At 36.2% G+C, this 17,224-nt stretch overlaps 1 protein-coding gene across 1 annotated transcript in view; it reads right to left on the bottom strand.

The window, feature by feature from the left end:
- Window positions 1–10,428, bottom strand: part of nr5a1b (nuclear receptor subfamily 5, group A, member 1b) — an 18,413-nt gene extending 7,985 nt beyond the window's left edge. Inside the window, exons 1-4 of the mRNA XM_052104097.1 lie at window positions 10,318–10,428; window positions 9,254–9,383; window positions 8,703–8,844; window positions 6,731–7,473 (exon numbers count right to left, since the gene is read on the bottom strand). Of these exons, the coding sequence (XP_051960057.1) occupies window positions 6,731–7,473; window positions 8,703–8,844; window positions 9,254–9,355 (987 nt within the window). The 5' untranslated portion in view covers window positions 9,356–9,383; window positions 10,318–10,428. The remainder of the gene's footprint in view (window positions 1–6,730; window positions 7,474–8,702; window positions 8,845–9,253; window positions 9,384–10,317) is intronic.
- Window positions 10,429–17,224: the final 6,796 nt, after the last annotated feature.

Below are 17,224 nucleotides of genomic sequence, written 5' to 3'. Positions count from 1 at the left end.
GTTGTGATGACATAGTTCATGTTGGGTTAGGGTTAGGGTACGACATGTTGCATGGTGGCGCTTATATGGGCGCTTGAATCTGGCTCAAGTTATTTTCTAGTCTCATCCCCTTATCCCGAACTTATCCTGAACTTATCTGGTCCTCTCGCCACTGTTCTATCAATAAAAGTGAAAAAAGCCCAAACAAATTAAAATGATGAACATACAGCATTTGTCTACAGAATGTAATACGTTTCCATGTGCGAAAGAAAAAACTTTCAGAATAGCAAACATCCTTTTTTTGAATATTAGACCTACAACTTACTATCATTTTTCAGTTTGTCCTCCGCAGCGCCGGTCTAAGTGCATTTTCAAGTCGCTTCTGGAGAGTGTCAAATGCCCTTGGCACCTTAGTGTGGGCTATTATGTGGGACAGAGAGAGTGGTTTGCTCTGAAAAGATTAGAAGTAAAACAAGACCCTTGTCCATTTCTCAGCAATAGCTGTTGACTCCGAAATCGCTCGCAGACACACTCATTTCTGCACTTGAAAGTCACTAACGACTCCCTGTCAGTGCTTGATACAGTATATTTTGTAACCCTCGGTTTATCAGTGATAAAGCTGCCTGCTGTCCCAGACTTCCACAACACAGCCTTTATTCTTCTAGCTATATCGTTCTCTGTATGAGCCTCTGTTTAATTTAACTGAGTAGTCTTGGCTATTTTTGTGTTGTAGAACACAAATATCCACATATGTGAATATAAATACATATCTAACCTATTACTTTTTTGCAGCATATAATATGTATACAGTATTCAACAGAACTGCATGACATTTTCTGCAATATATTGTGCTTGACCAGAGACTATTTAGCAGAGACAAGCCACTTCTATTAAAATTAATGGGTGAAATTGGAATGACCAACGGTCAATGGAGGTAGTGTATGAAGTCCCACCTTGGGGCTGTGGCTCAGTTAGTAGAGCGGGTCGGCCACTAATAGCAGGGTTGGTGGTTCGAATCCCGGCCCACACGACTCCACATGCTGAAGTGTCCTTGGGCAAGACACTGAACCCCAAGTTGCTCCCAATGGCAGGCTAGCACCTTACATAGCATCTCTGCCACCATTGGTGTATTAATGTGTGTGTGAATGGGTGAACGAGTCAACAGTGTAAAGTGCTTTGTATACCGAAAAGGTTAAAAAGGCGCTATATAAGTGTAGACCATTTTACCTTAGCGGTAAAAGAGCCAGTCACTCTTTAGATATAGACATTGCCTGGCAATAAACTCGAGAAAGCGTATTAGCAATACAAGCTAGGAAAATGGCGTTTCTTAGCGTAATCTGAGGTAAAGAAGCATACTTTATATTACCACTGTTGTCAGTTTTTACTACTGAGTTGAAATATGTTCTTTGATCGTAATCTTGACTAACCGTTTTGGAGATTTCGGTCTTTTCCCCTTTAAGGAGATAGGAGCTGCCCTTGCATGTTGCTTGCTTACACAGAAAAATAGCTGTCTCGGAGCATTCTAAAGATGGCTGCCAGTGGCCTAACTTGCTAAAAAAGACTTTGGCTTTACTTGACCTTCCATTTAAAGTGTGATGAATGAACAGGAAGTAATATTATCCCTCTTTTTGTACTTATTATTTGATTGGATGGACAAAAGTAAAAACATTATAATAATACAAAATGTTATCAAAAATGTTATTCAATAAAAACGAGGTCTGTGACAATTTTATTTTTTTTATTATTTGTGGAGAATAGCTACTGTGACACTTAAAATGTATTGCTTACTGCACACTGCTAATTATAAACTGTATACTATTTACAAAATAGTATGCAGAACAATGTTAAACATTTTTAAATTGTAGTATGCTGAATTGTAGTCACATGATCTCGTTTAATTCATAGTGTGGCATTAAGTCATCATCTTAAAATGGTTATTTTGCATTGTGTATGAAATGTCTTTGGCAGTTCAATCAAATATTAAGTCAAGAAAGAGATGTTGAAAATCATATCTAACATTACTTGTGAGGTTTATTCCTCACACTTAGAGAATACAGTACAGGTTTCTGTAGTGTGCTGTTGGTTGTAGACTGGGATGTACAACCTATCCAAAACAACTTCTTAAATGAGTGTGCAATCCAGTGTGTAGTTCTGTTCCTCTAAGCACTGAATATCTTTGTCCTCAGAGGGTAAATAAACTAACAGTTCACATCCGGAATACATGTGGGTGTGGTGTGTGAGAGTGTGTGAGCACACCTGTCCAGGTAACAGTGTGAAGTGGAAACAATCCATCAGCACAGACAGAGGAAGTGATGATTGAATTAGTAAACTCTGTAGCATCCTGCCCTAGTACTGTCTTGTGGATATATGAGTATCTCTGTAGTCCGCAGTGCCATATCACTTACAAAAAATTGCCATGGTATTACCTTAGTTACTTTTTTTAGACATAAAACTAATATTATTACCGTGTTTTTAAACATGCAGCATAGTATTCTTTGAAATACTGCATAATTACTCTGGTTTATGAATGCTATATCACAATACCATGGTAGTGGTACCATCTGATACATCACCCATCACTGCACTCTAGGAAAGGGATTACGGGTTCAATACAAGTTAAGCTCAATCAATAGCATTTGTGGCATACACACAAAAATGTATTTTGACTTGTCAAGGGTCCTGGGTAGCTCAATGAGTATTAGCGCTAACTACCACTCTTTTAGGCATGCTGAGAGAGTCCAGCCAGGTCTCCAAAGCAACCAAATTGGCCCGGTTGCTAGGGAGGGTAGAGTCAGATGGGGTAACCCATAATGTGGTTTTCACTCTCGGTGGAGCACGTGGTGAGTTGTGCGTGGATGCCGCGGGGAATAGCGGGGGCCTCCAAGCGCGCAACGTCTCTGCGGTAACATGCTCAACAAGCCACGTGATAAGATGGGCGGATTAACGAGGATTTTGTCCACCTATGGCAGTATACTGTATATCACATAAGAAACAAACACTACGAAATGACAATTATGGGGAAGCATTTTAGGCAGCTGAACCATTCTGTTATTCATAATGCAACTCTAAGGTAACTCAGATATCTTCAAACATGTGGGTGGCGGACTAAATCAAACAAAGGACAATGTATTGTTAACTAGTCTAGAATCGATTGATTTGACTTGCCATTGCTAATCAGTAAAATCAGAAATAATCCACTCTTAATAATAAAAGTCCTTAAATGGATCTTTACAGTGCCTTATGATCAGCACATAACAAAAAGCAGTTTTGGCTGTTGTTGGTGGGTGGCGTCACGAAGTGGCGAAACTCATGATTATTAATTAGGTTTGGTGCAGTTCATTTCAAAAAAATCTTTTAATGTTTGGTAAATAGTTGGTCTTGATGAGCAATTTAATATTTCACATAATTAATTTGATAACTTGATCCGTACATCTGCCACTGTCAGTACATTTGTTAGTCAGTGGATAAATACATGAATCAGTCAATTTTAGCCAACATGACTGATTGGTCTAATAGTAAAGTTTTCACCTCACGTATAAGGAGTTCCTGGTTCCAATCCGCCACCATAAAACGTTTTATTTGAATAAACCAAGAGAGCATCTTTTTGCATTTTGCTTTGCTTAACTGGATAGGAGACTGGGGTGCGAGCAGAACGTGTGTCAAGAACTGGAGATGTTTCTTCTGCATTAGACACTTCCCAGACGAAAGTTATTTCAAAAAGTGGTGGGGGACATGTCCCACTCATCCCACCTGCAAATGACACTTATGACTATACATTAGGTTTAGTTTAGGGAGGTAGGTTTTGTTGATATAAAACTTGATGGAGTTTTTGAGTCTCCAATCTGATATCATGCTGTTAAACGTTTTGTGATAGGAAACTTAATTTTTGTGAGAGTTGCAATTACTATTACTATAGTAGTATAACAATGTGCAGCAACTACAAATTTCTGAAGGAGGAATCTGATGTATTAAAATGATTGAGATTTGTCAAATAAAAACGTTCACAATCAGAGCCCAGATAGAGCAAATGGACATTGCAGCATTCTCCCGTTATCTGGAGTGGAATGCTGTTGCTACACCCCCCCACGCACACACACAAACTACACACACACGAACACACACACACACACACACACATGTTGGTCTACCTATCATTAAGAGGACTTTCCATAGACATAATGATTTTTATACTGTACACTACATACTATAGATTCCATCCCCTAAACCTAACCCTCACAGAAAACATTCTGCATTTTCACATTTTCAATAAAACATTGATTAATAATTTTTTTAAGCTATTTAAATTATGGGGACACTAGAAATGCCCTCTTAAACCACATTTATAGCATAATACCCTTGTAATTACCAGTTTATAACCTAAAAAAATTAATCACATAAACCACATAATCATGCCCGCCTATTTTTTTGGAGTGTCTCAAATTTAGCAGTGTATGTGTGTGTGTGTGTGTGTGTGTGTGTGTGTGTGTGTGTGTGTGTGTGTGTGTGTGTTAGGACAGTTATGTAAATATGTATGTGAGGGAGAAAGGAAGCAAGAGGTTGTGTGCGTGTGTGTGTGTGTGTGTGTGTGTGTGTGTGTGTGTGTGTGTGTGTGTGTGTGTGTGTGTGTGTGTGTGTGTGTGTGTGTGTGTGTGTTTATGATTTCACTGTATATTTATGTCCACTTGTCCATGTGGATGAGCCAGAATAACATTACAATGTATTGTGTGTACGGGATGCTGTAATGTATGATTGTGTGTATGCTGCATTGTCAGCAAGGTTTGGAAACACTACAGAGAGCAACAGGAGTTAGAATGGACAAAAGAAAGGAGTGTATCCTCTGTTTCCTTTAAGACAACATACACTTGTGGGTTTATTTAAAGACCTCTTCAGTACCACCAAAACTCAAGAGTTTTATTTAAAGATCATTCAATGCCATGGGTTATAATGGACACAATATAACCTGAGCACTCTATTTTATGACTGTTATTTTCTTCCCGAGAAAGTACATGTACTGACGTTCACCTAAATCTGTCAAAGCATGTCTAATTAATCCAAAAATCCAAAATTGCAGAATAAATACAACTGTAAACATGCAAAGAACTACGCCTCTCAAGATGTTGACATTCCTCAACTCCCAAAATTTTGTAACATTGTGAAAATGCCGCTAAACTGTGCAAGCCAGTCATGACACAGTTTCAAAAAATGTCAGATACTTTTTCATTTGATAAGAAACGCAGCTGTCTTTGTCTTACACGATTGACTCTGAAACCCCATATTGTTGTGATGTCTAGGCTCTGGTGAGAACCAAAAGAATCTAGGGTGCATTCTCAAAAATAGAGATTTCCAGTATACACAAAAGTGCATAAACTGGTGTTATAAAAAGTAAAATATATTTTCATGAAACTATACTGGGATATTTCATAGGGAGGCACCGCTATGAACATTTTTGGCAAATACTTTGCCACTTTCCTTACCTTATTTTGACATCAGATTACTAATTAGCTTAGGAACACTTGCTCCTAAGTGTACAAACAGGTACAATGCTAATTTATTGTTTCAACTATAAAAATTCTCTCTATACATTTTTTTAAATAAATAAATATATATATTTACATAATATGTATTATATATTATGATAGAACATTATACAAATTCATTGTGCATTCAACATACTTAATTTTTTTCTGATTTAATTTGTTTTGGTAGGTGGTTCTCTATATTGCACACAGAAAACTTATTATAAACTTTACAACATAATACATTCATGCAATTAATTATAAATAAACCATGCGTTTTTTATTTTGCCCATTTCATGCTTATGACCGATACCCCGATGGCTTTAATTTGGTAAATATCAGTGGCCTATCAATGCATTCCTAAGAGTTCACTCAAAAATCATATTCTGTCATCATATACTCACCCTCCTGTTGTTCCAAACCAGTATCACAAATTGTATAGTCAGTATGTTACCATTCACTTACATTGCACCTTTTTTTCCATGCAATGAAAACAAATGGTGACTGAGGCCTAACATCTCCATTTGTGTTCCATGCAAAACATAAAGTGATACGGGTTGGAACAACATGAGGGTGAGTAAATTATGAAATATTTTTCATTTTTTGGTGAACTAACCCTTTAACCATTTTACGAGGATTAAAACCATCGACAAAGATAGAACCTCGCCGCATTGCATAAAATACGTATGCAACTGGACATTCCCATGCATGCACACACAAAACATTCACAAGATTGTTGTTGCCTTCAACACCAACTCGCACCATTAAACCACATTAGAATGTAATGCTTCCAGTTAAATACGCTCTTTAGCTAATTAAATCCACACATGCATCCATATCAGTTTAGTCTTTTTTAAATATCACCCAACAACAAATGCAAGAACACTTTTAGTGATTACATCAGATGAGACTGCCTGCATACTAGACCCATTATAAATGCAACAGTGGGCCTGAGCAAACACAGCAGGCTGTGACTGTTGATCTGGAAACACACATACACGGGTACAGGTTAAGGAAGCTGCTCATATTCCCTTCTCATCCCTGTTCATCCATGTCAACATCATTTCATCATGCAAACATTGCTTTTGTGTGTCTATTCACTGAACAGCATTGCACGAGACACAATTTACCTCCCTTGTGCATCTCAATTCAGATCTCTTTGTTTGCACTTATCATTCAAATTCAGTTCAGATTATTAATTCATATGAATTCTCTTCACTTCAGTTCACACTCACCTTGAGCTCCTTAAAGAAGATGCAGCTACGTGCCCACTCCACGATGGAGAAGAGCGTCTGATCGGCCATGTGGCACATCATGCCAAAGGTGGAGAGCCGTTCCGGTTTGGCTGCATGACGCGTCTTCTGTTCCTGATTGACTGCGGCGTTCAGAGAGTTCTGTTCCTGTTGCAGGTGGGCCAGGTGGGCGCTTATCTTGCTTTGCACCTGCTGCTCATCTTGCTCACAGCGAACAAATTCCAGAACCAGCGCTGGTACCGTCAGGCCTTGTGGGGCCACAGTGGGGCTCGGCAACACTCGCGTCTGGTCGACATACGTGTACCCTAGCACAGATTCTGGCGAGCTGGCACTGGTGTAGTGCTCTGAGCTTGTGTAGTGGTCGGGGTACTCGGATTTGATGGCACGGCCAGGTAAGGGTGGGTATGGGTACTGAGTTGGCAGAGAAGTATGGGAGGGTATGGGCACAGACAAGCTCAGGGAACTGGATGCGTACAGGCTGCGTTCGTATTCGGAAGGGACCACAGATGTGCCGATGTTTGGATGGGGGTTTTTAGGAGTTTGGATAGACAGTGCGGTGTTGAAGCTGTAGTCAGTCTGGGGTGTTGATAGCAAAGGGGGCGTGGCTGCCATCTTTAAGCCACTCGCCCGAATGAGGGCTTTCTTCTGTTGCTTTAATGCCCGGTCTCGTTTGTACATGGGGCCGAATTTGTTCCGCCCTCCTCGCATTCGATCCGCACGCACCGCTATGAGCAAAAACCAGGGAAATAAATGAAAAACAATCCCATAGTCTATTGAATACCATATGCAATTTTTTAATTACAATTAATTAACTGCATAATGTTATTACTATTACAATTGATCAAACTTATAAAAAAGGAAAATGTTATAAGACACACTCAAAACTATTTCAGTCTATTTTTTTTTTAAGATTTACGTATTTTAATTGTAGAATTTCTTTTAAAATATATATTTAGGTTTCATTTATTTAATTTTATAAGATTTAACACAATTCAGCTTGGTGGAAATGTGTTAGGCCATACAACCGAAATGCTTAAATCTTAAAAAAATAAAAAATAAATTATTATATTTATTTATTTATTTTTAAGTGTGTAGGCTATTTATGTAATAACAATTAGGCTATATAAAAATCGCTTAATTGTAAATAATAATATTAATATTAACAATACATAAATAGTAATAAAATAAATTATATATATGCCACGCCACGTCATTTAGTCAAACATTTTTTACAACAAAAGGAAATCTTGTTCTATAAGCAAATATGTGCTAGTAGCCTACTTATTGTCCGTTTCTCGAAAATTCGTCCTTCTATTAACTCACGAACTAGTTAAAAATACCTCTATAGACTGACTGATTAAAAATAGAGCCGTCATTAAATGAATACTTAACCTTGATCCGAAAAGCAAAGTGCAAATGTGCCTGCTGATAATAGCGACCTTGCAAGAACACAGCAGTTTATTTTTCCACTGTTGATTTATTCTTTTCGACTCTTTTTTTGTTTTATTCTACATTTCTGAAACTATTCAAACGGATGCAATGGTAATTCTATTCAGTTTCTGTCTTATAATAGACCAAGGTTTTATGTAATTCACTATAAAGTGGCTTTCTAAAAAAATATTAATTTATAATCAACATTCTTATAATTTATTGATTTTTCAATGAGTATGGAAAAGTATGGTATGGCATTTAATTACATTAAATATAATCATTATAATAATACAATTTAAATAAATAAAAGTAAGCACTTTAAAATAATCAAATGAAACGTCTAGTCATTCTTATTTATTAAGTTATGTATTAATTAGACAGTAAGTTTAACATTTTAAACAACATTAAACATTTAAACAATTGAATAATTGCTAATGTTATGATTTTAATTGAATAAGCTATCTCATGCAATCCTCTCTATTGAATATGAGATTAAATATGAGACTAAATATGTACCACTTACCCTCCAGTCGCATCCCGACGTTCAGACATTTCTGGAAACGGCAGAACGGACACCGTTTCCGCTGGGTTTTATCAATCTTACAGTCCTGACTCTCCGCACACGTGTACCGTTTATTATTCTGTACGGTCCTCTTAAAGAATCCCTTTAAAAAAAAATATAATAATAATAATAAAATAATACAGTTATGAATTGTTGTTCCTTTTTTCATTCTATTTGTTAAAGGCAAATAAACTAAAATAAATAGGCCTACTGCTTTATAAAAATTGTGGCTATTTATGAGGGAACAATCTAGATATATAATTAGAGCAAGTACACAACAAGCCTAATCGAAATATCAAATAGTATTTAACATCTAAGCTTTTGGTAGCACTTAAAAACAGAAAACTGTGCAGTTGTTGTCTTTAAAAGGCTATTTTAAGCTATATTTATTTATTTAATAAAATCGTTTAATTTAGATGTTACCACATGAAGCATAACATTTACAATGTTACCTAATGGCTGCAAAAATAAATAAATAAATAAGTACAGAGAGAAATAAGTTGATATAATACCTTGCAGCTCTCGCAGGTTAATAAACCATAATGATAGCCAGAAACTTTATCCCCACACACCGGACACATCTCTTCCAAGTCCGTATCATAACTGTAGTCCATCCCGCCCCGCCGAGCGCCTGCTAAACACCTGCGAAATTACACGAGCGTTCATAGTTCAGGGTAGTTACATAAATACAGAGTAATACTAATGAGATACATGCACTTAATGTGTAATTCGTTTATTTAAAATAGACTTGGTATTATTGTAATTAAGTTTATTTACACTTGAGATGCGTATGTAAGCTCCAGTGTAAGCACATGTTGCACAATCAGGCCTTGAAAAAAGGCATTGGGTGTTCAGTTAGAAAAGCTAATCCTTTAGTTTTCATGCATTTCCTTTTATCGACAATTTCTCATTGAAGAAGTGGTATGTAAGTGCTCTTCTGCCATGCATTCCATTGCATCTACATATATACACGTTTGTATTTGTCAATACGTAGCCTATATATATATATATATAAGCCAATGTGTATATATGTGTCCTGTTGTTTATTTCTATATATACTTATATTTTCTATACACTTTATTTATTTGTATTCTATTTTTTATTATTATCTCTGTCTTGTTGTTGCATTGTTTGTGCACTGGAAGCTTCTGTCACCAAGACAAATTCCTGGGCAATAAAGCTCATTCTGATTCTGGTACTGGTTCTGATAAGCCTCCCAAATATTTCAATCAATCTAAACAGGCAAACTGTCGACATTCTCGTTTTCTCGTATCATATTTGTCTCCAAAATGTTAAAGTATTAACAAATAAGCATTATCAATAACAATAATAATAGGCTACTAATAATAAAGCAGTGATTGTTATATTTTAATTAGTATATTTGAAATATATTACAACTGATGTCTTGCACATTATGATGTCATTTAGTGAAATGATAAATATAGTAGCCTATAAATATTAAAATTCGCTTTCTATTTGGTTGGGATAAATTCGAATTCACTGAAATAAATAAATAAATAAATGAATATGAAATAAATGCATGTGAAGGGAGATTTAATGGTTGATAAACTGTTACCTGTGGGTAACTCTCTGCTCCTCTGTGGTGGTTCAGTGGGTGTTGATCTGTGCGGTGGGAATTTATTCCTTGAAAAAGCGCCTCACAAGTCGTTATACCGCAAAACCTGCGCGATCCTGCCGGTTCAGTGTGTGTCTGTGGTGCACTCCGGTAAAAAAGGAGTGGGACAGCGCGTGGGCAGCCTCTCTAGAGTTTTGGCCTCGCGTGTTCACACTGTAGGACATGCCCTCATATTCATAAACGCACGCACACTCACAAAAGCGTCAATGAGCGACAGGAAGAAGCGCCTATCTGCAACAGTTACTGAGGATAGGGAGGAGACATGGGAAAAATCTCCATTCCCTTTCCAGAAATAAACTCTCTGATCCTCATTAAATCATGAGTGAATAAATTCATCCTCATTTTGTGATGGAAAATAACTCTACACTGAGCCACACTTTCAATAATGAGTGAAAACATGATTTTTGGAGTTGTTGTTGTTGTTGTTTTTAGGCAAAAGTGTTTAATTACTAATTAATGCAATATGAAAATATAAAATATTGTCAGATGTTTACAAATGTGCCTACAGCACACTACTGCATCTTTATGTAATCTTTAACTCGTTCTTTGGGCCTTTATATGGTTTGTTATTATTTCAAAAATTAATAAATTGCTTATATAAGTAGACATGATCATGTGTTAATGGTGTTATATTTTATTCTTGCAGGAGTAGAGCTACTGAACAGCTGAAATCTGAATACGTGTAAATCCAAATAAGGAATATTCAAAGGCAGCTATGAAGGCAGGCCAATAGTAGCTATCAGTGATCTGTTAGCATATTTAAATTCATATTTCATCTATAATTCAAAAGTTGTTCTTGTGATATCTGTAGACCACTTTGCAAGACCCACCATTAAGATTTTGTCAGACTTTCATAAATCTATCTAAGGAACCAGCATATTCATGTTTGCTGTATCCAGACAATTTACAATATTACTGTAATAGCAGAAATGATTGTGACTTTCTGGAACTGGAACTTTCTGATTGCTCAGATAAAAGACAAATGAAAACGATTTTGACTCGACTAGCTTATTATCATATAAAATAAAAAAGAATATATCTCCAAATAAATAACACAAAATATGCTCCATTGTTAAATACTAACTTTAACCTATAGACTTTAGTCAGTGACATATTCTAAGAATACAACATTTTATATCAGATTTTTTTTTTTTTTTTTTTTTTGCCAGTATAAGTCAAATTGTAACAGCTAATGTTTCCATTTAATCGACGGGTGCGTATTTTTCCGTTGACAACTAATATAAGTTGTAGGCTATACAATCCTATTAAAATGACAATGGAATTAATCAGAATTATTGCTTTGTTGTGATAGAGCGTCATAATGTCAGTGCGTCATAATGTCAGCATTTATATTTATTATGCAAAACAACCAAGTTCCCCATAATCAGCTACAAATTACAGAGTGCAGTGATTTTTTTTTTTTTTTTTATATATATATATATATATATATACATTTGTTTTATGTACTGCATCAAATCGGTTTGCACGACTGGTTTTCTCTTCAATATTTGCTATTTAATATTTTTTTTGCAAACCAATCTGTTTTGGTTTTCAATTCATACGATCTAAGAAACAAAACCCACAAAAACTCTCTTAAGATTCTTCATTCTGCGACTGCGGTACATGAGTGTGTCCATATGGCGCATTTCCCATCACTTATTGTGCGAGCAAATCAATGAAGGGCTTTAAAGACAACGTGCAGAGGTGCTGAAGAAGGCTCTCTCTCTCTCTCTCTCTCTCTCAAATTTTTTAACCTCAGACACATGGAACATGTGTTCATGCACAATAAATACAATAGTTGTGGGGCACACTTTAGTTTCTCATTAGCATATTAACAAATAGACTTCTGGAAACAATTTCAGCCAGAATAACAGGCGAACTAAAACATATGTCATATGTGTCACCGGAAATAATCACATTTATCTGAATGCAGGAAAAAAAAAAAAATTCAATTAGACCAGCAAATCTTATACACCTTGTTTCCTGTTCTTCACTTACGTCAATCAAAGTCTAAACCCCCACTCTGCCCCAACACAAATATATTTAATCAAACATAACCATTTATAATAAAGATTGTGTAAAGCAGACTATTATCACCCATTAAAAAATACACAAATAAATCATATTTTAATAATACTTTTAAAAATAACAATGATTGAAAAATAATACAAATTCTAGATTTTATATATATGATTCATATTATATTATAATGATAAAACGTTATATCTTAATCATGGGATAATGACATTTACATTATAGCCTTTATCAGTTTTATTAATTCATATTTGTTGCTATCTAGGCTAATGATTTGTCATTATAATATTATGTTATATTATTAGTATTGTCTGAATACAAAGCATATATTTATTAACCTATAAAATTATTGGCCACAACCTGAAAACATTTAGTATTATAGATCAAAATGAAAACCAGTATAAAAGGTTTTGCATTACATATTTTACATATTGATACATATTTTGTTCACATTTTATCATTACATTTTTATAAGTTATCTCATTAACGTAATTATATTTCCATATCTCTATAGTATCATACTGGCCACACCCCTAAAAATGTTGATATCAGAGAAAAGCTGACATAATTCCATTACTTTGTTCAAACAAAGCATCTGAACACACCAAATAAATGTAGATCATTTTCAATAAATTTTTAAGGGTTTTATTTCACTTTGCCTTATTCATGGTGTTCCCGGTTCATAACTGGAAATTAATGGTGACATATAATAAATAAATAAATAAATAAATACATTGAAAGTAGGGCCTAATTTAGCTTTCAGGATGTTGTCCATCCATCTACATAAGTGTATGACAAAATCCTCTGACGTGCACACGCACACACGCACACACACGCACACAAACGCACTCTCATTGTATTCTACTAATTCAGAACTTTCCAATTATATACCGCATAACACATGGCTCTCTCATCTTTTTGATGTTGTTACTAAATCTAAACATGATTGTTGTAATCTGAAATTTGAAAATTATGAAAACAGAACAGTTCTACTATGTCAGAAAATTAAAAATCAGTATTTAAGAATTGGTAGGATTGCTTATAATCACAGTAAATTCCAGATCCTAAGTTTTGAATGACACCTATTTTGTGTAGCTCAAGAAAGTGGTTATTAATTTATTACATAGTCATTATTACTGTTGTTACTTATTTTATTTACATTTTTTCAAGAGGGAGCACCCCTCACTGGCCCGGTATAAACTCAGTTCAACAAGGCATACGTTGGGGGGGTTATTTTTATTATAGTCAAAATAATCCATAAATAATGCTATTTCATTTTATTTTACAGTCGAGGTATTTTCCTGTTGACATTCTCGGGAGGGCGTATGTAAAAGTGTTCTTTGGGAGACACTGATGTAAACATAGAGAGGGTGCACAACGGATAATCCCGTTAGTGTAGCGCATGATCATCGAGTGATAATGCTCTGATGACTGACAGGGGCCCAGAGAAATTATAACTAATGATTGTACTGGCTTGTTTTGATTATTGGGGGGTTACCTCCCCCCATCCCCAGAATCTACGCCCCTGAATATACAGTATGTATGACACATGTACCGGTAATAGTATATTAATAATACAAATACTCTAATATTAATACTTATAATATACATGCATAATATTCAAAATACAATTTTATAATCTATCTTTAATATACATGATATTATCTTTCAGTAAGTATCATAACTGATTTAGCAATAAGGCCTTTTAGGATTTCATCTGTTAACATGTTCAGTGCATTTAACTTGTGAGCATTGACTGTTAAAGGGATAGTTCTCACTTTAGGTGAGATTGTTTCAAACACAGTAAAACAGTTTCTGGTTGAAGTGGCTATTAATCTACAAACCGTTGAGGGGTAACTTTGAGAAACTTCAACCAGTGCTGTGTCACATGCACAAGTCTTTTAAACATGCTTTTAAGCAAATAGTTACATATGTCAATACACATACTGAAGAAGATATAAAAATGCTTCTCTCAAAGTCACCAGAATTGAACGCATTGATGTAGTTTTTGCCCAAAATTTCTCACATGGGTGCATCCCCCGGACACCCCTAGGTAGTGAGGGAACATTTCTTTAATTGGTAAAGTTCTGTCAGGAAGACTCATAGACTTGAGTGGAATTTAAGATGACATTTATTTGATGCATATAAAACAGAAAATTAATGTCTCTCTTTTGCGTAAGTCCCATCTGGCGGTCCGAAGAAATATCCGGACAGAGATAGGAGGCAGGGGCGAGGAGCCTACTCCCCATGCAGGACGGGACTCAACTGGCGGTGGCGGGGTGGTGGATGCCGTGTTAGCACACTGAAACGCAATGTGATAGATTGTGAGCAGACTTATAAAGCAATGGCTTACATGTGATTGGCTAGGAATTGCCCAGCTAATGGTGTGATGATGTAAAGCTGCTAGAACTACACTGCACTTACATTTCCTGTGCATAGCTACAAATGAAATCCTGCAGGCCTCCTGATTACTTGTATATGCAAAGAGATTTAAATAAAAGACAGTAAAATAATAAATATATAATTATATAAGCATGCAGTGATATATGCTTACGTACAGTAAATTTTTATTTTTTTTAATTTTTAAACAACAAGCTTTTTTCAGCAGGTAGCCCACTTATTTTAGTATTATAAGCCTTGCTGTGAAAATTTGGCACAAAATGTGATGGCACCCATGAACAGGCTATTTTTCAGTCTTTAAATGTCCAGTTGTGGTGATCCTTTGCCCACTGCAGTCTCAGTTTCTGTTATTGGCTGACAGAAGTGGAACCATATTTGGTCTTCGACTGTTGTAGCACATTCACCTCAAGGTTCAACGAGTTGTGCATTCTGAGATGCTATTCTGCCCACTACAATTGTACAGAGTGGCTATCTGAGTTACAATAGCCTTTCTGTCAGCTCGAACCAATCAGGCCATTCTCTGTTGACCTCTCACATCAATAAGGTAATAAGGAGTAAACTCTAGAGACCGTTGAGCGTGAGAATCCCAGGAGATCAGCAGTTACAGAAATACTGAAACCTGCCCATCTGGCACCAAAAATCATGCCATGTCGAAATCACTGAGATCTAATTTTCCCCCCATACTGATGGTTGATGTGAACACTAACTGAAGGTCCTCATCTTTATCTGCATGATTTATGCGTTGACTGCTGCCACACAATTGGCTGATTAGATAATCTCATGAATAAGTAGGTGTACAGCTGTACTTAATAAAGTGGTCAGTGAGTGTATGCATAATGAGAGACTTCTAAACAATTTTTGACTGGGAACACAACACTAGATAACACATAACACACACCACAAAAAGGTTAAAAAATGTATGGTCTCAAAGATAGCAAAAAGTAATTTTTTTGTTCTTTCATGTATTGTGCTTGCACGTTCATTGTCACAAGTATTGCCCGTACGTTTCCCACTCAATGACATGATGGCTATCCATCAAAATTCACAAATTTTCTATTAGGCTTCTATTTTTATAAAGAAACGAAACAATGCTTGGCACAACAAAGAAACATTTTGTTCGCCCCGATGAAAGGAGACAAACTGGCTCTCTGGCAAGGTTGCAACACCGAACGGCTGGATGTCTGTAAGATATTCAAAAGAGTCTTTGTTACCTGTGACCTCCATGGCCTTTCCATTAACATGACTCTGTTATACTTGAATTAACATCTTCCTTGATAGAAGATTAAATATTGCAGAATAAAAAGATGAGGAGAACTGAGAAAAAAAGTTGCCAAAAAAATAAAAAAGTCAGTTTTTACTGGCCACACTTTGCATATTACATCTTATATTCACCCAGTTTAATAAAAATGAATAATTGACAGCTTGTTGTTTAAAATGTTTTCAAACCTTGTCTATAAGCTATAGGTCTCAACACTCTTAGCGTGTTTGTGTGTAAATGTATCTAAACATTGTGGTCTCTCATCGTATCTGTTCTTCAACAGCACACACTTTCTCTAGGCCACACTTCTAAAGATTGTTTTTCAAAAGGTACACTCACTCATACTCTACATGTCAAGTGTTTTAAGTACGAAGGTCAAGAACCTCAGGATCTTGTCACTCCATCATGAATATTTCAAATAAGTTGAAAGCACTCAACTGTTTTCTTTTTCATTCACTGCAAAGGTAACCCATTTTTGTAAAGTATAGAACACTTTAAAAAGTGAAAAGATAATTATTTCTACCTGATCTGACCCTTAAAATTATTTTTGTTGGAGTGACCTAATGCAGTCAGGTACAGTTAGTCATATTTGTTTTCCTCCCCAATTTGGAATGCCCAATTCCCAATGTGCTCTAAGTCCTTGTGGTGGTGTTGTTACTCGCCTCAATCCAGGTGGCGGAGGACGAATCTCAGTTACCTCCACGTCTGAGACCACCAATTCCTACATCTTATCACGTGGCTTGTTGAGCGCATTACCGCGGAGACATAGTGCATGTGGAGGCCCATGCTATTCTCTGTGGCATCCATGCACAACTCACCATGCGCCCCCTCGAGAGCTAGAACCCCGATATAGCGACCATGAGGAGGTTACCCCATGTGACTCTACCCTCCCTAGCAACTGGGCCAATTTGTTTGCTTAGGAGACCTGGCTGGAGTCTATTCGAACTTGCGACTCCAGGGTTGGTAGTCAGCGTCAATACTCGCTGAGTTACCCAGTCCCCCGGGTACAGTTAATATTTTGCACTTGAAATTAACCAAAGTCAACCACAACCACAGACCCATGATGCATTTGTATGTAATATGTCTGTGTGTGCTTGTAAGTATGGCATTGGGCATTGCCCTAGCCCTGAGCTCTGTGCTATAATGATGTAAGCA

The sequence above is a fragment of the Xyrauchen texanus genome, chromosome 34 (assembly GCF_025860055.1).
Source record: "Xyrauchen texanus isolate HMW12.3.18 chromosome 34, RBS_HiC_50CHRs, whole genome shotgun sequence".
Lineage (NCBI taxonomy): Eukaryota > Metazoa > Chordata > Actinopteri > Cypriniformes > Catostomidae > Xyrauchen > Xyrauchen texanus.
This window is presented reverse-complemented; position numbering and strand designations above follow the sequence as displayed.